Source organism: Barbus barbus (genome assembly GCF_936440315.1).
Source record: "Barbus barbus genome assembly, chromosome: 36".
NCBI classification, from domain to species: Eukaryota; Metazoa; Chordata; class Actinopteri; order Cypriniformes; family Cyprinidae; genus Barbus; species Barbus barbus.
Genome location: NC_136714.1, coordinates 17,060,882 through 17,082,673, shown reverse-complemented (window position 1 = coordinate 17,082,673; position 21,792 = coordinate 17,060,882). Strand labels below are relative to the sequence as shown.

The window sequence follows — 21,792 nt, the reverse complement described above, 5'->3', positions numbered from 1 at the left end:
TTTATCCACTCGCCCATGTGGTGTGGTACTAACCTGAATATTACATAAGTCTTATTGTATTTAAAATTGATCAGACACAGAAGTCTTATACTACTATTGATTTTTTTTCTACCTTTACTTACTTTTTTCTATTGATTTCCAGGCTGATGATATCCGGGCGCTGCTGATTGATGCCATGCCCCCTGAAGCGTTACCTAGTTGTTTCAAGCCCCAGGCTACAGTGGTGAGCGCCTCTGTCATCTCTCCAACATCTACCCCTTCCTGTCTGTCCGCCGCCAGCAGCATAGACAATCTGGCCGGGCCCCTGACAGAGCTGGCTGTACCTGGAGACTCAGGCCCTGCTGATGGGGCTACTGCATCAGAGAGGAAGGAGGGAGAAAGTGAGTAGATCATGTGATGTGTATTAATGTTATTTTACATAACTTTTTATTGTAAGTAGGGCTACAACACCTATTTAAGTTTTTGATCAAATCTATTTATGCAATGCATGTTTTAATGCATTAATTATGCCTTGTAAGGCTCCTGATAGCATTGTACAATCTTATGAATAACTGAAACCACAGTTAATACATTGTAACACTTATCAATTCATTGTTACACTATGCATTTTAAATTTGGTTATACTTTATGACAAGATATAATGTATTACAACACACATTATGAATAATTATAAATTATACTCTTAATAACCCTTTATAATGTATTATACATAAAGGCTTAAACTTAAGTTTTACTGAAATGTCTTTAATAATAATCATAAGATATTAATATTTAAATAATAACAAACTACATACATACTTAATATTAATGTTTAATAACAATAAATGTAATATTTAATTAATTGTTAACATTTGTGTGTGTAATAAGAACAAATACACACACACACACCCACACATACACACACGTGCTTTATGCAATTTATAGCACACATAGTATAAACTTAGCTTATGTATTGTTTTATAGTCTTTTCTATTTGTATTTATATTCTTCGGTTTGCACATTGTTTTGGAGGACAATAGAGTGCATGACATGAAATAGCATTTTGTTTTATAAAATGATGAAAACAGTATTTTATCCCATTAATCTGAAAAAACAATTTCCAGATTAATAAGGTAGTAAAATTACATTTAGTTGCATCCCTTAATTGTAATTATGCCCTGAATGCAGGATAATAGTAATATGAGTCATGATGTATTTTCTCTGTAGTTACAATTCTGGATATGAACATCAGTCAGTTCCTGAAGAGTTTGGGTTTGGAGCATTTGCGGGATATTTTTGAGCGGGAACAGGTAAGGTCACTTCCTCGGATCAAATCAATCTCAATCATCTCAGTCTCATCAGTTCCACTCCACACATTAAATTGCCAGCTGTCCCGTGTAGGGAGGCCTGCCGTTTCCTGTAGAGAACTCCAGGTCCTTCTTGTCAACATTATGTAAATGCGATGACATCTGCGGCCTTGTAATTATCTCCTTTCAATATACTCTCTCTCTCAGCACCTTGGCTCTATTATTTACAGCCAACTCCTCTTCAGCCAGACGCTGCGAGATTGCCAGCGTCTCTCGATCTTTATAGGTGTGAGAGAGATCCTGGGTAACGGGGCTGACCTCTGCGCCCCTTCTTTTGATTAATGCGGTCAAACCGCTCGCTCACACTGAGCTCCGGACTCTCTTGTTCCTCCGGCTTTCCTTCTTCTCAACTTCGACTCAACGAGGGCGAGCCCGTGGGATGCGATTGGCATACTGCGCCAGACCCGCAGCTCATTTGCACATAGATGAACAGAAATGGTCTTGGCGGCCACCAGCTGGGAAGTGCGCTTGATGTGAGGGGCTGAAATCAGTTCTGATTGTGGCTTTAGTAAGACGCATTCATCTGTCTCACAGTGATTCATTCACTGCTCACTGCTCACCATCTTATTCTGCCTCGTCGCTGTGCCTACGGGAGATGGAGCATGAAGAGGCAACAGTTTTTCAGAGACGTGTGAAAAACTGAGTGCAATTGAGATTGAGGACGTGCTCACAGATCTCATACACGCACCGATGTCGTCATTAGACGTGTCTGGTTTTAACCTCAGAGCATTTTAGAGATGTCTTCTCGCTTTAAAAGTGCCGTCAGAAGAGCGGTATGCGAATATTTGTCTCTTTTTAGATGTGTGTAGGATGTCTCCTGCATTTCCACTTCCTTTAGACATTTTATTGTTCATCAGCTAAAATAAAAAGGTTCCAGAATTAGCAAATTTGCTCTTCTTTGCAGTTTTCGTTAAAATTCTAGTGTGGACTTTTTTATTTCATAGCATTAGAATGATAATCAAAACGAAATAAAAACACGTTATATATATTCATACGTTAACTAAGGCTTTACTTATTCTACTTGAATACTGTACTGAACATAATTAAGACTTTATTAACTTGCCATATTTTTTTTTTAAAGGTTTTCCACTAGTCTGTTTTAACATTTACATTTACATTTAGTCATTTGGCAGACGCTTTTATCCAAAGCGACTTACAATTGGGGAATACAAAAAGCGATTCATCTTGAAGAGGCAGTCAGACAGAGGAAGTGCTCGTAACACCAAGTCTCAGTCATTGTTCAAATAAGTACAAACTAGTAGGTGGAGAGAAAGATGGAGGGAAAGTTGTTTTTTTTTTTTGTTTTTTTTTTTTTTTTTAAGTTTAGGATGAAGTCAAGTACTGCCGAAAGAGATGAGTTTTCAGTTGTTGCTTGAAGTTTGCCAGAGATCCGGCGTTCCGGATAGGGGTGGGAAGATTATTCCACCAGCCAGGAATGGTGAACGAGAATGTTCTGGAGAGTGATTTTGAGCCTCTCTGTGATGGTACCACAAGGCGTCGCTCACTAGCAGATCTCAAACTTCTGGAGGGGATGTAGGTTCGTAATAGTGAGTGGAAGTAGGAGGGTGCAGAGCCTGTGGTAGATCTGTACGCAAGCATCAGTGACTTGAACTGGATGCGAGCTGCCACTGGTAGCCAGTGCAAGGAGATGAAGAGTGGTGTAACATGCGCTCTTTTGGGCTCGTTGAAGATCAGTCGTGCCGCTGCATTCTGAATCATTTGTAGAGGTTTGATTGCGTTTGATGGCAGACCAGCCAGAAGAGCATTGCAGTAGTCCAGTCTAGAAACAACCAGGGCCTGGACAAGAAGTTGCGCAGCATGCTCTGTCAGAAAGGGCCTGATCTTTCTGATGTTGTGTAGTGCAAACCTGCAGGAACGAGCAGTCTTTGCAATGTGCTCTTTGAAGGTCAGCTGGTCATCAAAGATTACACCAAGATTTCTGACCGAAGTTGATGGGGTAATCATTGATGAGCCGAACTGAATCGTGAAGTCATGCCGTAGAGTCGGAGTGGCAGGGAAGACCAGAAGTTCCGTCTTTGCCAGGTTGAGCTGTAGGTGATGTTCTTTCATCCATGCCGAGATGTCCGCCAGGCAGCCTGAGATCCGTGCAGCTACCGTTGGGTCATCTGGTTGAAAAGAGAGATAGAGCTGCGTGTCATCAGCATAGCAGTGATAGGAGAAGCCATGTGCATGTATGATGGGACCCAGCGATGTAGTGTACGTGGAGAAGAGGAGGGGTCCAAGAACCGATCCCTGAGGAACTCCAGTGATCAGTTGATGTGGTTTGGATACCTCCCCTCCCCAGGCCACCCTGAAGGATCTACCGGTGAGATAGGATTCAAACCAGCGAAGTGGAATTCCAGTGATGCCCAGTGAAGAGAGTGTAGACAGGAGAATCTGATGATTGACAGTGTCAAAAGCAGCAGAGAGATCCAGCAGAATGAGGACTGACGATTTGGAATCAGCCTTTGCAGTTCGCAGGGCTTCAGTGACTGAGAGTAGCGCAGTCTCTGTTGAATGGCCACTCCTGAAACCTGACTGTTTAGCATCCAGCTTGTTGTACTTTTGCTTTTGCTTTTAAATCTGCTGCAGTTCCTTCTCAGCTTTGGCACAAATGAAAACTTTGCCAAGAGAGTTAAAGAGAGAAAAAGAAAAGGAGAAATAATGAAATCTTTCCCGCTGCAACCATCACGGCCATAATGGCTGGTCCTGTGAGCCCTATCGATTGAAGTGCACATTGCTTTCTGAGAGAGAGAGAGAAAGAGAGCAGTTGGCAGCTCCTGGGCTAATGACCTTTGACAGACCTATCATAGATGTGATGCATTGCCAATAAGTGGGCCTTGGAACTGGAGTGTGAGAGTTTGAGATTACACAGCCTGATGCAGAGTCAAAGGCGTTGGGACAGTCACACTTTGTGTTTCATTCACTTCCATTCATGCGCTACTGTTCAAAGGTTTAAAAGTAAGGTTTTTTTTGTTTTTAAAAGAAGTCTCTTATGCTCACCAAGGCTGCATTTATTTGATAAAAAATACAGAAAAAGTGTAAAACTGAAATATTATTGTTTAAAGGGGTCATCGGATGCAAAATTCACTTTACAAGTTGTTTGAACATAAATGTGTTGGAAGTGTGTTCTGAGTGCTTTAAGTGCTGTTCTGAGATTCCTGTCAGAATGACGTAGTTCTGCACAGACCGCTCCCACGATACTTGATTGACATGTCCGTCTTACCTTAGACCCGCCTTGAGTGAGCTGTCATCAGTCCGTTATTGTGTCGACTCCGGTTCAGGGGAAGGTGTCTCTGATTAAGCGAGTGAGGTGTTCTGTTGTTGGATGTAATAATGAATATAGCAGTCGTCAGTTACTCCCGACATCTGAGCCGCTGAAGACGCAGAGGATTAAGGTTGCTTTTGTTTTGAAGGGTATGCACCGATCCCCGATCTGCCTAAATGCGTCTATGTTCACGAGAATCATTCGTGATCCAGCTTCATCTACAGCAGAAGTGAGTATAAGGTTTTTTCTTTGCAAATCGCCTTTCCTAATAATGTGCTAGTTAGCCAGTTTCGCGACTAAAGTAAACAGTACTGCTTGTCGCCCCACGGAAGAGAAGGGCGGGGTCAGCAGAGTCATAAACATCTAAAGCAACATGGACTAAAAAAACGGCTCGATGAAAACAGCTGATTTTGACGGGGAAAAAGGTGGTTTTTTTACAGTATGTTATAGACTTTTCATTAAGACCCTAAAGAATCGAATCAACTTGTGGAAAATGGGCATCTGATGACCCCTTTAAAATATATACAATTTACAAAACAAACACAATTAAAATAGTGTTGTAATATACAATTTAGTATAATATTTAGTCAATTTAAAATATTGTTCATTTTTTCCATTTTAATATGTGATGCCTGTGGCAAAGCCTCAGTCTTCAGTGTCACATGATCCTTCAGAAATCAATCTAACATGCTGATTTGGAGCTTAATAAACATTTCTTATTATTATCAATGTTGAAAACAGTTGTACTGCTTAATATATTTGTGGAAAAAGTTATTTATTTTTCAAGATTCTTTGATGAATAGAAAGTTCAAAAGAACAGCATTTATTTGAAATAGAAGTCTTTTAATATTATACATGTCATTTTAGTCATTGCTGAATAAAATAAAAATTTCTTTCAAGAATAAATAAATAAACAAACGTACTGACTCCAAACTTTTGAACGGTGGCGTGTTTTGTATTTTGCTGACCTGCATGTTCCTATAATGTATTATGTTTTTATATTAGAGTTTACAAACAAAAAAGTGATGACCTATCCGTTCGTCCATATTCATCAAGGTCCAAAATGGTTTCACATGCTTCGTATGTGTGACCAAACATTAATGCTCTCTGTAAGACACACGCTGGCTCAAACGGCTCCCTGCGTCGCAGTCTAGCATGTGCAAATCGCCATCTGCGTGTTTGCTTTTGTGTGCGTGTTGCGTGTAGGAGGCATATTCAGTAATAATCATTCTGTGTGTTATGAGTCACGCGCGATAACATCCATCCAAGCCTCCTGCCGCTCTAAGAGTTTATCTTCTCAGTAGGAGGAAGTTCCACATTGCAACAAGCTGAGAAAATATAAAATTGCACTGTTGGCTGTTTTCGAAGCAACCGAGTCGAAATTGGCCTTCAAATGAATCATGCCATGTTTCATTACAACTTTATCTTGTGATTGGTTGTGCCTCCAGACTACTATGGCTTTCCTAATTCTGATTGGTGTTCATCTCTTGTGTTAGATTACGCTGGATGTGCTGGCTGACATGGGGCATGAGGAGCTCAAGGAGATCGGGATCAACGCGTACGGCCACAGGCACAAACTCATCAAAGGCATTGAGAGGCTGCTGGGCGGTCAACAAGGTCAGTCCAGAAGTGTTCGACTCCAGCATCTCTTTCAAACACCATCTGTTCATGACTAAACAAACCGCAGCACAATGAGGTTCCTTATAGTTCTGTGTGTCGGTGTGCTTTCATTACAGGTGCCAACCCATACCTGGCATTCCACTGTGCGAGTCAGGGCACGGTGCTGATCGACCTGGCCCCTGATGATAAAGAGTTTCAGTCGGTAGAGGAGGAGGTGAGAGGGGAATCCAAATCACCAGATCATATTATTAAACCATATGATTCCAAAATGGATAGTTCTGTTTCTGAAAGCTTATTGGTCCCCTGTTAGTGATGGGATTGATGGACAACTAGTTGTCTAGCAACTGACTAGTCAATTGAATAGTTGGTATAGATATTTTAAGGCTTTATTTTTATTTAATTAAATATATATTTTTGTGGTGGAGCTATAAATGAGATACATTTTCACATTTGCATTAACAACCTTTAATAACTAAATATTTTTTCTTTATCATATAGTATCATTTTGTAAGGAATATGATTTGTAGTGTTAGTGTGCAGTAATAGTTATAACTTGAAGTTTTATGTAACTTATTTTTTGACTTATATCAATTAATTTTATTTTAGTGTGTGATGAAAGTTAACTTATTTGTAGTCTTATTTTATTTTAGTGTGTGATGAAAGTTAACTTATTTGTAGTCTTATTTTATTTTAGTGTGTGATGAAAGTTAACTTATTTGTAGTCTTATTTTATTTTAGTGTGTGATGAAAGTTAACTTATTTGTAGTCTTATTTTATTTTAGTGTGTGATTAATGTTAACTTATTTGTAGTCTTATTTAACTTATTTGTGGTCTAATTAATCTTTTATTTTAGTAATTTCTTATTTCAGTAAGTTATTATTTATAGTCTTACATAACTTATTTGTAGGCTTGTTATATTTTATTATGTGAAAAGTTATAACTTATTCTTATATAACTTAATGTAGTCTTATTTTTTCATTTTGTATTTTTATTTACTTATTTTTTCATTTGTTGTCTGATTTTTTTTCTTTTTTTTTTGTCTGATATAAATTATTTGTGATCTTATTTTACTTTAGTGTGCATTTAAAAATGTTAACTTAATTATAACCGATTTGTCTTATTTTACAATTAATGTATCTTATTTTAGTATTTAAGTTATAACTTAGTGTCATATAACTTATATGTAGTCTTATTTTCTTGCTTTATTTCACTTTTTTTTATTGTAGTGTGTAATACGTTTTAATTTACTGTCTTATATAAATCATTTGTGATCTTATTTAATTTTTCTTCAGTGCATTTAAAAAATAAAATTGAACATAATTAACTTTGTTGTATTTAATTAATCCTGTTGTATTTTAGTATTTAAATTATAACTTTTTTTATAGTCTTATATAACTTATTTGTAGTCTTGTTTTATTATTTTACTTATTTTTTATATAATTATTTTACTGTGTGATAAAACTTAAGTCTGTCATTTGTAGTGTCATATAACATTTATATTAATTTTATTCCATTTTAACCTATTGAAGGTCTATTGTTCTTAAATATTTTGTAACAGGAGGTAATGAAGAATCATTTTTTTGTTTTACAGCTGCAAAGTACGATCAGAGAGCACAGGGACGGTGGCAATGCTGGGGGTGTTTTCAACAGATACAACATCCTGAAGGTGAGTGGGAGCTCCTAATTTGATTTACATTAATACTACACATCTTTGATTAGTTGAATGTTTGTTGATCCTGTATGCGGTGATTGAATGTTGGTACAGATTCAGAAGGTGGTGAACAAGAAGCTGAGGGAGCGATACGCACACAGGCAGAAGGAGATCGCTGACGAGAACCACAACCACCACAACGAGCGCATGCTCTTTCACGGTACTTTCACGAGATGAATGACCTGTCAGAAGTGCTATTTGGGAAAGTTCAAGCTACAAAAGAACCTTTTTTTCTCCATGTCGGACTCAAAAGCTTCTTTCAGAGAATGTAATTCCAATTTTCCACTTTTTACATAAGGATGATCAGTTTCCTTTTTCTCCTCATCTCCAGGGTCACCGTTCATCAACGCCATCATTCATAAAGGGTTTGATGAGAGGCACGCTTACATCGGGGGGATGTTTGGAGCAGGGATCTACTTTGCAGAGAACTCCTCTAAAAGCAACCAGTATGTGTACGGCATCGGCGGAGGGACAGGCTGCCCCACACATAAAGACCGCTCCTGTTACATCTGTCACAGGTACATACACATCTTATTCTTCTCCTTTAAGATCCTAGACTAGCTCTGATACGAATGAAATACAGGCGCAGTGACCACTTATGACCAGCTGATGGTGCTGTGTTGTTTCTCAATCTAGTTTAGCTTCAGGATGCAGATATAATATTGGACATCAAGTGTTGACCCAGTACAAAATTGTTTATTCTACTGAAATGCATTAATATTAATTACACTCACTAATATTCATTAAAATTGTTAAATATCATTGCACAAATTATCAAAAGTAATGAATCTAAATCTGTCCATGGATGTAAGTTAATTGTATGTAATAATTTATTTACACATAAGATTTTATCTTTTTTAAACTCAAAATTTAAAAAATCACAACATGTTTTTTTACTTTGACTCCATTAATAACATTTAATAGAAAAAAAAGTTGTTAAATGTATAATAATAATAATAATTATTATTATTGTTGTTGTTATAAATTATACATGTGATTAGAAATATAAAATTATATAAATATAATCAAATTATAACAAATGTTGTATTTTATGTAAAATGATGTAGATTTATGTAATTTTAAATTGTTGTATTAAATGTATAATAATAATAATTATTATTATTTTTTTATTATTATTATATTTGTATTATCATCATTGTTATTATTATTATTATTATTATTATTATCATATTATGATTATTTAATTTATTTTTTGCAAATGTAATTGCCCTTTTTCAGGCATTTTTAATTAATGTATTGATTTTTTAATATATTCGAAATTATACTGTGATTTATAAATAAAAATAAATGTGTATATATGTATATGCATATGTATGTGTGTGTGTGTATGTATGTATATGTATATATATATATATATATATTTATTTCTTTATTAGTGGTGTAACGGTTCACAAAATTCACGGTTCGGTTCGATATGACAGTGGTGTCATGGTTCGGTACGTTTTTGATACAGGGGGCGGGGCAATTGGTTACGTCGCGATGTTGGAAATATTTCTGTTTTAAGCCATGAAGGCAAGCCAATGGATATCACACAAGCACACATGCAAACTTTGCACAAGATTTATGCCGGTGAACGTCTTAATCTCAGTCAATTCACTATAGGCAGAAAGTGAAAGTAAAAAACGGCATGAAGGAGTAATGATGGCGCTTTCGGCATCTGACGCCACATATTCTCTCAGAGACGACGAGAGACGAATCTACTTCAACATATGCTGATAACGGTATAGCCTGTATGGGTGTTTTCATTTATTCCCTTAATATTTCTCTTGTGGCCCATACATACTGAAAATGAGAAGAAATGTACTTTGTGTTTAACAGGTTGTTTTTGAAAGTCGGTGCTTGAAATAAAGGCTTTTTATTTAATTGATTTTTATTGATGACTTCAGTGTTAATATTTTAATTATAGGACTATAATTCATTGTAGGTAGCCGTAGCCTAATAGACCTGTTTTAAAAGACCTTTTTAAAAAACATTTTAATTGAGCTAATAGCCTAATCTTATCCTCGTAGCGCGTCAATTATGTGGTAATTATTGCGGGGGAAATTAATTGTACTTTTCATTTAATAATAAAAGTAACTTCATAATAATAATAATAAGCCTAATAAAAATAAGAATGTAACAGGCTTACATTAATTGGAAATGCCAAATCCTCTTAATATTTCCAATAATTTATGTTTTTGACAATATCTTTGGCTATCCTCGATACAAGATCATCGTCTTTCGACGCACCCCAGCAAGGGAAGGTTATTACGGGGCAGACAGCACATTGTCTGTTACGTCGTTTGGGCTGCATTGTTGAGCGCAGTGGCACTGAGAACATTATATTTCACACACTTTAAGCTCTTTTATTTTCCAAACTTAAAAAAAAGCCTTGTACCGAACGGTTCAATACGAATACGCGTATCGTGTGTGTGTGTGTGTGTATATATATATATTTATTTTTTCCAAATATAATGATTCTGTTCGCAGGCAGATGCTGTTTTGCCGGGTGACTCTGGGTAAATCCTTCTTGCAGTTCAGTGCTATGAAGATGGCCCACGCTCCTCCAGGGCACCATTCCGTCATCGGCCGACCCAGCGTCAACGGTTTAGCCTACGCTGAATACGTCATCTACCGAGGGGAACAGGTGAGAGAGCTCAGATATTTAACTGCAAAAACAAGAACACATTTTTTCAGATAGTAGATATCCAGTTCATTTCCAACTCTGTGTTTTACAGGCCTACCCAGAGTACCTCATCACATACCAGATCATCAAGCCAGACAGCACACCTCCATCCCCGGCAGCAGCGGAGCAGAAGTCCTAGTCCACGCGGGCGGCCCTGCCAAACGTTCAGACTGTTACCCAAACATCTCACACACATCCACAGACGCCACCTCATATGATAGGAACATCCACTCACCCATAACCCTCAGCACTGCCTCTTTAATTTGCAGTTAGGCTCCATTTCTGTCCCCGTGAGTGTTTACAAGAAAGAGTTGCCTTGGCTGGCCATGTCCTTGCCCTCCTGTTCCGGTCAAGGGTCAGGATATCAGCCATAATGCCGTTTCAGGGCTAAACGAAAGAACTCTATGAAAGACAACAAGTGACCTCTTCCCCATCATTCTACTCAATTTAACACTGTTCAAGCATTAACTTCCTTTCTTCGAAACGGTTTTACTATAACTGTGATTATTTACCTTTCTGTTTTATTTCCATCAATTTGATTCACAATAATGGACCATGTCTTAAAGGGACCTGACATTTCAGCAATCCTCCTTACCTCCTTACCTCCTTAAGTTCACTTAAGACCCTAAAAAAATCTCATTGTTGTGGTTTTAGTTTTTCTTTATGCATTATTAAAAAAAAGCCTTAGAGGGGTTTTAAAGCAAAAAGAATGTTGATGCAGAGACCAGAACTATTCAAAAGGCCACAAAATAGCAAAAATTGTTTTTCTTTCTCTTTTTTTTTTTTTTTACATATCTTTGCACAGGAACACTGGTCAGAATGTCCCATTCCATTGCCATAGCCCAATCTGAAAATGCATCTTTTAAAGAATTTGCACTTTTAGGCAGGACTTAAGTTATTCATAATAATTCTAAAAAGACGTAGGTTAAAAAAAATGTCCAGTAACGTACAGGTTGTGTAATGGACAATGCCTTTGTATAGCTTTTAATGTTGTTTACCAATGCAGAGTGGGTTTTATTAGTACTGTAAAGGAAGTGGGAATTCTTTCTTTCAGATCTTTCCTTATATTTTCGGGCGACCAAGCGATTCCGCTTTGGAAGTCGCTCCTTTTGCTTTCAATGTGTTTTGGATCACAACCACAGGAATTCCTCGGTCTTGTTCATTCCAGTCCCGTTTCTCTGACGTCAGAGAAATGCCTCTTTTACGAGGGTCTCCGTAACATTTTTCCTGTTACACACTACTGATATGAGCGGCTCGGCTGACTCGCGTTCATGTTACAGAATGAAATGAAGGACGTGGCTCTACCTCTGGAAGTCTCATGGTTTGGTTGTTTTGCTCAGGTGTAGTTTGTGGTTCTGTACATGTGTACTGGAGGTCATCTGCCTTACTCCAGGAATCTGTGTTCAAACCAGAGAAAAAGAGAGCAGACCTTTCTTCTCCGCTTAGTAGTATGAGCACAGACATGTCCACTGCTCACCTCAAGCCAATACGTGGGAGACAACTCCTGAACTGTTTCTCAATTCTCTGAGCTGTAATTTTACTTTATTTCCATGTTCCTGTGAACTTTAATCAGAAACGGCTTATCTACCATAAGCCATCTGCGGACTAATCAAACACTCATTAATCATGTAAAATGGTCTTAATAAAGTAAGTCATAAATACTGTCTTGTCTTTTCTCACACTTGCTCTGAAACCTTATTCAATTTCACTTCTCAGGAATGAGATTTTTCCATATTTATTCCGTTCTATAAAATAGTGATAATTATGCAGTATAATATAATAGTAGTATAATATTATAACAGGTAATATTTTAAATTCTCTTTACAGTAAATTAGCATTATTTATAGATAGATATTTGATGGCTTTTCATGATTTTTAAAATAAATATATAATAACGTGTAGTTATATTTATTTGGTGAAAAAACGTTTTTCCTTTTTTTTTTTTTCTTAGCTGATCACATCTGATTCCTATTTTAGTTTATTCGTTCGTGATGGTTTGATTTTATTTATTCATTCAATTTTTTTTCTTTTAGAAAGACATTGGTGATAAAAAAAAGTTATGCTTACTTTAAGCAAGTCTTTAAATGATATAAACTGGACTTTAAATGATCAAGCGATAGAGGCCTACAGGGCCTTTGGATTAGGGGTGGAACATTTCCGGAAACTTTCCAAAAATCCCAGGAAGATTAAAAAAAAAAAAAATCCCGGAAAGTTTCCGAAATTTACTGGAAATTTTCCAACTTTTTGCAACCCCACTTTGGATGAATGGAAAATCATGAAAAACCGAGAGATCAGGTAAAAAAACAAAACAAAAAATATTTAAATAGAAACCATGTTCAGTACTAGAAAGCCAAAGCATTTCTTAGAGCACTGCTTATTCCTTTAAATTCACATTAGGCTACAATAAACATAAAGGCATCACGACTGTTTACTAAATAATAAGTAATGCATCAAAAAATATTTTAAATATTACGCCAAAAAATGTGACTGGTTGCTATGATACATTTCAGCTTCTCTTTCCATTTCAGGTTCGAATTTTAACACATTTAATGAAGATATGTGTGCGTATTAATTACTTTAAACGTATGGCAGTTTTGCTACAGCGTGTCATCGAGGGTTAGGTGGAATATGATCAAGGAAGCTGCTGTTATTTCGGCGAACTTCTCGGGAAGTGATGTGAATCCACCATCAGAACACACGCTAGGAGGCGCTGTGGCTCTTCAAAACCAACCTCTGTTCAGTCTATTCATCCTTCCCTCATTTATCAGATATAATACTAATTCTCTTCTCCTGCATAATAGCGCGCTATTCTTTTCTTAGTTCCTTTAAGAAATAATGAGATGGCTCATGTTCTATTCATTTTACAAAATGATTGCAAGATTACAACAGGCCTATAAAGCAAATTATGATTCATCATCCGTTGCTTTTCTTCGTCTATACAATTAAATCACGCCACACTTTCATTAAAGAACAGTTTTTATTTAACAATGACAATCGTGAGATAAATAAAATGTACATATAATACAACAGAACAGGGTAGAGTTACAAAAAATCGTAACCCTCTGAATGATATTGCCATTAGCCGTCAGATAATAACATTTCACAAGTACAGTAAAAAGTATTGCATTCATCTCATCAGTGATTGACAGACAAACAGACCACGTAATATGCCAAAAAAGAGTGGGAAACGCCAAATAATTTTTGCATCACTTAAAAGTGCTATAAAAGATCCCACGATCTCATAAAAAATAAGTAGGTTCCCACACATAAACATACCAGCTGTTATATGGACTCTTCAAGGTATGTTTCCCTCACAGAGCTTCTCAAAGGGGAATATTAAAAACAAATTGACTCCCAATCGTCCCATTCCCAACTTCCAGTGTAAAAAGGTTCAGTGACCTGGTATTATCTTAAGCTACTCCTTAAATAGTCTATGAATGAGAACATTCCGTGCGAAAGTCATTGTTGGTAAGGCATACAGCAGAAATAATAAGATCTCCTCAGTACAAACTAGCAAAGAAAACCAAATCACGTTCACACAATACAACAAAAGAAAACACCATACAGTGCTTTGGTGGTGACTGGGAGGAAGGAGAATCAGGTTATTGCTCTGATCTGTGAGAGGAATGGATCGGTATTGCAGATTGAAATGCTTTGAATGTCTCGGTCTGAAGGAAAGGCGACGTGAGCGTCTTCTGAAAGTGTCTGTGTACCTTCTCTGTACAAGGCACTGACAAATGCAAATGAAAGACACTTCCTGCCAAAGGTCATGCCATGACCGTCTCTATTAAAGGAATTGAGGAAGTGATATATGGGAAGTCCAAACGCAGAGTGAAGAACCTCTCATGGTCCAAGGACCTCCTGCACTTCATTCCCACCAGCCCCGCCGGCCAGTCGTGAAGTCTTTGGAAGAAAACCACAGGAAATGAAGGAGATGAACCGTCCCCACGGGATATTACGACTTATTCTTCTGATATTAATGCATGGTGAAGACCACAGGGTGAGTTAGATGAGGACGGGTCAGCAACGAAGCCGTAGCTCAGCTGGAACGACCACATGATTGTGCCAAGTGAAAAAACGCAAGAGAAATTCACCCTTTTTGCAGTTTTTTAGAGTCTCGTGTTGTATCAGCAGCTTGGCGAGGTTGTGATTGGACTCTGTAGGTAGGTGAGGCAGCTGGACTGGCTGTGCGTCACTACTGACATGGGGAAGCTGAAGATGAAGGGCGACGTGGGGGTGGAGGAAGACTTGGTGCCGAGTGTGGCGGAAGGGCTGGCGGCCTCTACAGAACAGGAAGTGGCCAGCACCTGAGACTCGAACTGCAGCAGCTGACCCATGAAGCTGAAGTTGGGGGAGATGATACTACGCCGCTGTTTAACAAACTCGAAGGCTTCTTCCAGACGCACCCGCTTCTTCTTCATCAGGTACGCCAGGCAGATAGTGGCTGACCGTGAGATGCCAGCCTGACAATGCACCAGAACACGGCCGTTGGAATCCTTGATGGAGTCTGAGGAAAGAGCAGAGAGTTTAGTTAAGCACAGATGAAGCTCAGACATGAGTCATCTTACTGCATTTACTGGGAAGCTGACGCCCGCAACATTTTGATGCAGGTTCAGAAGTCATAGGAACAATTATAAATAATAAACAATATAATTATTAGTTAAAATATATGGAATTAATAATTAATTATTTTTATTATTTGCACTAGATATAAAAAAATATTATATACATATATAGTCATATGTATTATAATTAATAATAATGTTCATCATTAATTAATAATAGTACTAAGATATAATATATTATTACATTTTAATATATTTAATAATACAAATTTGAAAAGATTTTTACGTTTGCACTTGAGATTTAGCAGAGTCACCTCTGAAAATGGTGCAGGAAACATGACAGAATATCGCAAAACAGAGAAAACTAGACTCAAAGTATGAAAGGCGACTAAATTACTAACAAAACTATTAAATTACAGAGAAAATACTTTAGTGTTCACATTTTCTATTGACGGTGGATGACCTGAATTAATTATCTCCTAATCCTATTGAATCAAACGAGGCTGTCTGATCGACATGTAAAACAACCAAACACAGTTCAATAAGTAGTCATTTAAAAATAAAATAAAATTAATGTACGAACAAACAAATCTAAAATAATACAAAAAAGTAATTATAATTATATATAATAATATCCCTGTTGCTGTATACAATGAGCTGTGCTTTGTAGGTATTATAACCCCTCAAAACAGGACAATGCATTTCTAGAAATACACACAGAACTGAGAATTACACATTCACCCAAAACTGACAGTCACAGTTGGACAACAAACACCCAACACCCAGACAAAATGGTCTGGGGTGGATTTCACACCGTTGTACACACAGACACCTCCTGCCATTGCTAACAAGCTGCTAATTAACAAAAAAGTGACGTGTCCATGGTACAAAGGGAAAGCAAACACGTATATCCAAACATTAGTCGGATTACTTTTTCCTCTACACTTTACTGTCTGCATATCTGCGTTTGCACAGCCATACACACCCAGATCTGAGGTAACTCCAGTATCAAGGCACCCCTGAATGGAGGATGAGTCAGACTCTGGTCCCTAAGCTCTGCACTCTGACGCATACATAGCACATGCACACACACACACACACCTAGAATGGTGCGATCAAATGCGGCAAGCCTACTTGGGGGCCTTGCTTTAGTGCAGAGGATGCTGAGCTGAAATTGGATATACAGGAGTCCCAACCCCCCCCTCCTCACTCAGTCACGGAAACCCTTTTATGAGGAAGACCCACCCATACCGCAGCATTCAACCCATATTTTGCACCTATGACACGCAGACTTCAATTTTCATCATCGTATTTATACAAAGAACTCTACACATCAAAACGCATTCAAACATATTCTTCAATCTACATGCATAAATGACCAAGATGAGCTATTGAAATGGATGCAAGACTAAAAAGGAGGGTGCGATTGTTGTAAAAGCTCTGCAATGCAGATCGTTTTAATTGCTGATGAACTGCACGTCATTTGCAGTTGAAAAGAGCCATAACAACCAAGTGTAATTTACACCTCGACGGTTACACCTACCCTAACCATCCAAAAGTTTACAAAATCTGTATGTATTTTTAAAAATCTGAATTATATATAATATGATATAATAATGTACATACCTATAAATTCAATGGCTTCGATGAACCAAGAGCTGATGTCCTCCTTATGGTTGTCTTCCACCGGGATACACTTATAGTGGTAATCCCCTTCAAAATGATTCGGACAATTTGAAGATACATTCAATAGAGCAGAAATGCCCATACGATCTAGCATGTCCTTTTTAGACGCATGGAGGGCACTGCCAAGAAATAAAAAAGGCAGGATTTCCACAGGGCCACCCTGTAATACAAAAAATCATAATAATGGATATTAAATACATGTTAAAAAATATATTTTTGGTAACACTTTATTTTAAGGTGTCCTTGTTACACATGTTATATGTACTTATTATTATAATAACAATAAATTATGCATAATTACATGCCAAACCCTAATCCTAACCATATAGTAAGTACATGTAGCTAATTAATATTTCTCAGTACATGTATAATTACACAGTAACAATGGCACCTTAAAATAAGATGTAACCAAAATAATAATAAATGCATTTATAATTTAAAAGATAAATGGTTTTATTAATTTGTCCATATGATCATCACAGGCCCCTCTCAATAAATTATCAAAAGCATTTGCAACAGATTACAGCATCAGACCAATTACATCTCTGTTTGCTATAAAAAGGTCAAGCTAATAACGTCCAGTTTATTTATTCTGGAAATGTGTATCGATTTGGCCCACTGTTATGTCATTGGTGGCCTAATTAACAAGCTGTAGAGACAGGAAATGATCAATGTAGCAATCAACGCTAAAGCGTACTGGAGTGTCTGACACAGTACACCCCCTATCACAGAGGAAGGCCGGACGAACGCACTCTAAAGCACTGCTACATCAGCCGGAAAGAGCAGCGGATGACAGCAGTCAACAGGACGTTTAATGTTACACAATGCTGCACATTAGCTGACCTCAGAGTATCCACTGCCGCTAATGTAGTTACCTGGTCATGCTGTGGAGTTCCGCAGGAGGTGCAGCTGCTCTCCACATTGGACTGAGGGCTGGATACTGCCAGTGTTTTGGTTTTCAAACAGTAATCAGGATACTGTGTGGAAAATCTGTCGTAACCTCCTAGAAAGTGAAAAAAATATTTTTAGTACTTTTGATCAAACTGTATCCTGCTTAAACCTGGTTTGTTGGGCTGTTTTTTTTTTTACAACCAGCTAGGCCACCATCTAAGATCAGGAAACATAATTTTATTTTCCCCTAATTTATACTTCAATGAAATTATTTTATTGAGGTCTCAGAGGATGCATTCACTATTTCCACCTAAAAGATGGTACCACCTGAACACAATTTTTAAAGGGAAAGGGAAGTGGTGTGGTGAACCATACTCGGAATTTGTGCTCTGCATTTAACCCATCCAAGTGTACACACAGTAGTGAACATACACCCGGAGTGAACTGCGGCGCCCGGGGAGCAGTTGGGGGTTTAGTGCCTTGCTCAAGGGTCTCACCTCAGTCACCCCCCACCTACAATCCCTGCTGGACCTGAGACTCGAACCCAAGACCTTTGGATTATAAGTCCAACTCTCTAGCCATTAGGCCACGACAGACATGCCTACATTCATTACATTTTGAATACATTTAACACAATGTCAAAGGCCTACTAAATAATAATAAAAAAATAGTTTGAACCAGGTTTCTTCAGAACATGGGAGCTGGTTTCTAATTACACATACTAGCTCAAGGTGGTCAAGTTGGAACATGTTAACTGGTCAAGCAGCGTATGACCAGTCTGGACCAGCTAGCGTGTTCCAAAAAACAGCTACTATCTTAAACTGGATTTTCCAGCAGAGAAAATGGCATTTTTACATCATTATCCCGCTACTAGATTTGTCCACAATGAAAACAGATATTTTCTCAGAACATCAGCTTTATTTCAGTTACGAAATACAACACAGTAGATTTTTGTGTAGCGTAGATTGGAATTTACCTTTTAGCAGATATATCTCTGTCCTAAACGTATCCCTGCACAAAGCGTTATGTACCAGAGTGATTGTGCTGTCGTCTTTCATAGTGTTTGTATCGGAGGTCCGCTCATCGTACAAGATCACGGCGGAGTACAGCCCTGATTTCAGTCGGGATCTCGCTTCATCGTCGCCGGACAGAATCTGGTCCAAACTCACGGAGCCTTTCGCTCGCCTCCGAACTATCGTGTTACAGCGAATATTTACAGCACCGCGGAGGTGACCGGCGCTGAACGCTAAAAACGACCTGCAGTCCAAAAGCAGACATTTCGCACTGTCGTCCTTCATCAACCTCTTCAAAACGCTGCAATTCATTTCACAAAGTTCGTCCATTGTGACCATTTTCCTCCTCCGACGGGGACTGGTCACGCTCAAATGGTGCTTTAATAACAACAATACGTCAAATCCAGCGTTGCCAGTGCGCAGTGTAATGTTGTGTTACCCTCCTGAGAGCTTTACTACCACGGGCAGCTCGCTTTCCGTTTTATGAATGGGCTTCAGACGCGCGCTCCATATAAGGATCGTGACGTCACAATGGAAATGACGTCTGCTACGAGCTCCATTCATTAAGCGCTCTTCATTCAGAGTCAGCGACGATCGATGGTGACCAAACCAGAGGTCAGCCAGCACATATTTCTTCTGAGATGGCGAAACAGTTTGCTGAAATGAAATTTAAATAATAATATCTAATATATAGATATATATATACGGAATATTTTGTGAAATTTAACAAAGCACCACAAAAACAAAGAAACAAACAGACAAACAATATATAAATAAATAAATAAGAAGTCGGACTGCAGTTGATGAGAAGGGAATTCCCATAATTCCCTGCATGAACCATCACATTTGTTTAAATTTGTTTGAAAACACTACTGTAGTTCGTACTTATTATTATTATTATTTTTAATTTAATTATTGTTATTATTTTTTTTGCAGTCAGTTATGTACTTTGAAGTGTTTTATTTATTTATTTTTGTTTAATTAATGCTTACCCTGGTTATTTTTGTTTAATTAATGCATGGTTACCATTATGGTGCTTTGTGTGAGTAGCTGACAATACAGTTTGTTTATTTATTTTGGATGAATAATGTAACTTAGCCTAGGATAGACTGTATGTTTGGTGGATTTGACGCACATCGTGTGGTTTCCATTGCACCACCTTGATACACAATTGTTTTATAATGAAATAATGTGTTAATAGGAACTGTAAAGTGTCACCAAACTGCCATCTGGCATTTGATATTTTTTACAGTAATGATCTGACAACTGGTTTTTGGCTCTTGTCTTTCTGTGTGTAAAGAGTTAATTATTGCTCTGATTAATGATCATTTCCTTACAAGGGGTTTTGGGAAGCTGTCTGAATTGATGGAGACATAAGAGTGAGTTCTTTATTGACTCATGGGTTTAGGAAAGCCACTAGTTAATTAGTTAACATGGTAAACAGGAAAGACCTGAGCTTCTTCTCCTGGGGTTTACATATTTCAGATGTCATCTGTAAAAGTATTGTCAAACGATTCGCATCCAAAATAAACGTTTTTGCTCACATAATATATGTGTGTGTACTGTGTATATTTATTATGTATATATAAATACAAACACATGCATGTATATATTTAAGAAAAATGTTATGTTTATATATTAAATATATAATATAAATTATATGAATATAAATATATACATGTAAATACATGTGTAAAATACAGTATTTCTGCCTTTTCCTTAATCAGAGTTAAATCTAAAACCAATTACCACAAGTTACGGAGATACTTGTTTAAATTGCTTCCATATACTATGGTTTTGCATTTTAAAACATGCTTTTCAGTTTCTCCGGATCTCCAATGTAAAATATTTGCATGATTTAACACAAGCTCGTTCATGAGACTCCTGTATTTGCATAATGCTTTGCCATCATTGCTTCAGTTGAGCGCAGATAGGAAGGTTCTCTACTCAATAGATGTGTTAATGTTATCATATGACACATCCTCCCTTCCCCCCTCTTCTCCTGCAAAGCTGTGAACACTCATGGCTTTGCATTCATTTGTGGTTGAAAACAATTCATTTACACCATCTGAAGCAATTGTGGCGTGTTAAAGAATTGTTAATGCAAAGTGATTTTAGTCTAGTCTGTTTATTAATGTGCCAAAATGTTTTCTTGATTGTGTCTATTGCATCAGTCTTATGTTTCAACTGTCTGTTTTCTCCTCTTCACAAAGAATAATATATAGATTTCAAAATTAAATGATATGTTGAACACATCCAGACCAAGATTTTTAAACAGCGGTCCTGGAAATTTTAGGACAACAGTGTAAATAAAAATAAACAAATATTTGATTAATTATTAAATATTTAAAACATGTAGCCTATTATTAATAATAAATATACAATTTACTGAATTTGACATTATTACTGTTTCATTTGACAAAAAATATTTAAGCTAACTTTTTTATCTATTAATAGAAAAGACAAAAAATTATGGGTTAGTTCACCCCGAACATGGAAATTTTGTCATCCTTTACTTACCCTCAAGTTGTTCCAAACCTGTGTGAGTTTCATTCTTCTGTTAAACACAAAAATATTATTTTTAAGAATGCTGGTAATTAAATAATTGCTGGTAGCCATTGACTTCCATAGTGTTTTTACCATGCTATGTACGTCAATGGCTACCGTCAACTGTTTGGTTACCAACATTCTTCAGAACATCTTCTTTGATGTTCAACAGAAGAAACAAATTCATACAGGGTTGGAACAACTTGAGGGTGAGTAAACAATGACAGAATGCTCAGGTGAAATCGCTAAATATTTTGCACATATTTACAATTTCTTTATTTTTCATAGTACAAATAGGCCTTTCTAAATAAATATTCCGTGATGTCAAAAGGGTTGAAAACCCATGCTCTAGAGAATGCATAGGCTTATATGAGTTATGAATGTCTCAAAGTAGAAAGAAAGTAGAGTAGCCATGGCAGTTCAGTGCATATGTGCAGTACTCTGCTCTCACGGGGGCTC

General features: G+C 37.3%; 2 protein-coding genes across 2 annotated transcripts in view; one reads left to right on the top strand and one right to left on the bottom strand.

The window, feature by feature from the left end:
* The window catches only part of LOC306855852 (poly [ADP-ribose] polymerase tankyrase-1), a 125,625-nt gene extending 113,330 nt beyond the window's left edge, over positions 1–12,295 (top strand). The window contains exons 19-27 of the mRNA XM_079394772.1: positions 143–380; positions 1,207–1,289; positions 6,111–6,231; positions 6,351–6,448; positions 7,826–7,900; positions 8,000–8,105; positions 8,277–8,463; positions 10,436–10,592; positions 10,684–12,295. Coding sequence (XP_079250898.1) covers positions 143–380; positions 1,207–1,289; positions 6,111–6,231; positions 6,351–6,448; positions 7,826–7,900; positions 8,000–8,105; positions 8,277–8,463; positions 10,436–10,592; positions 10,684–10,770 — 1,152 coding nt within the window. The 3' untranslated portion in view covers positions 10,771–12,295. The remainder of the gene's footprint in view (positions 1–142; positions 381–1,206; positions 1,290–6,110; positions 6,232–6,350; positions 6,449–7,825; positions 7,901–7,999; positions 8,106–8,276; positions 8,464–10,435; positions 10,593–10,683) is intronic.
* A 1,301-nt stretch (positions 12,296–13,596) lies between these two features.
* On the bottom strand, positions 13,597–19,290 carry LOC306855871 (dual specificity protein phosphatase 4-like). Its single transcript, XM_079394807.1, has 4 exons — positions 18,750–19,290; positions 17,758–17,885; positions 16,823–17,042; positions 13,597–15,138 (listed from the first exon to the last, which is right to left on the bottom strand). Exons 1-4 carry the CDS (start codon positions 19,123–19,125, stop codon positions 14,759–14,761), a joined length of 1,104 nt encoding a protein of 367 aa, XP_079250933.1. The 5' UTR covers positions 19,126–19,290; the 3' UTR covers positions 13,597–14,758.
* Positions 19,291–21,792: the final 2,502 nt, after the last annotated feature.

What these genes read in the sequence shown, in the direction of transcription:
- LOC306855871 (XM_079394807.1), bottom strand. Translation starts at nt 19,125, where the DNA reads ATGGTCACAATGGACGAACTTTGTGAAATGAATTGCAGCGTTTTGAAG. An exon ending in GAACTCCACAGCATGACCAG is followed by an intron (nt 17,043 to 17,757) that starts GTAACTACATTA and finishes TTTGTATTACAG; the next exon opens with GGTGGCCCTGTGGAAATCCT. An exon ending in CGAAGCCATTGAATTTATAG is followed by an intron (nt 15,139 to 16,822) that starts GTATGTACATTA and finishes CTCTTTCCTCAG; the next exon opens with ACTCCATCAAGGATTCCAAC.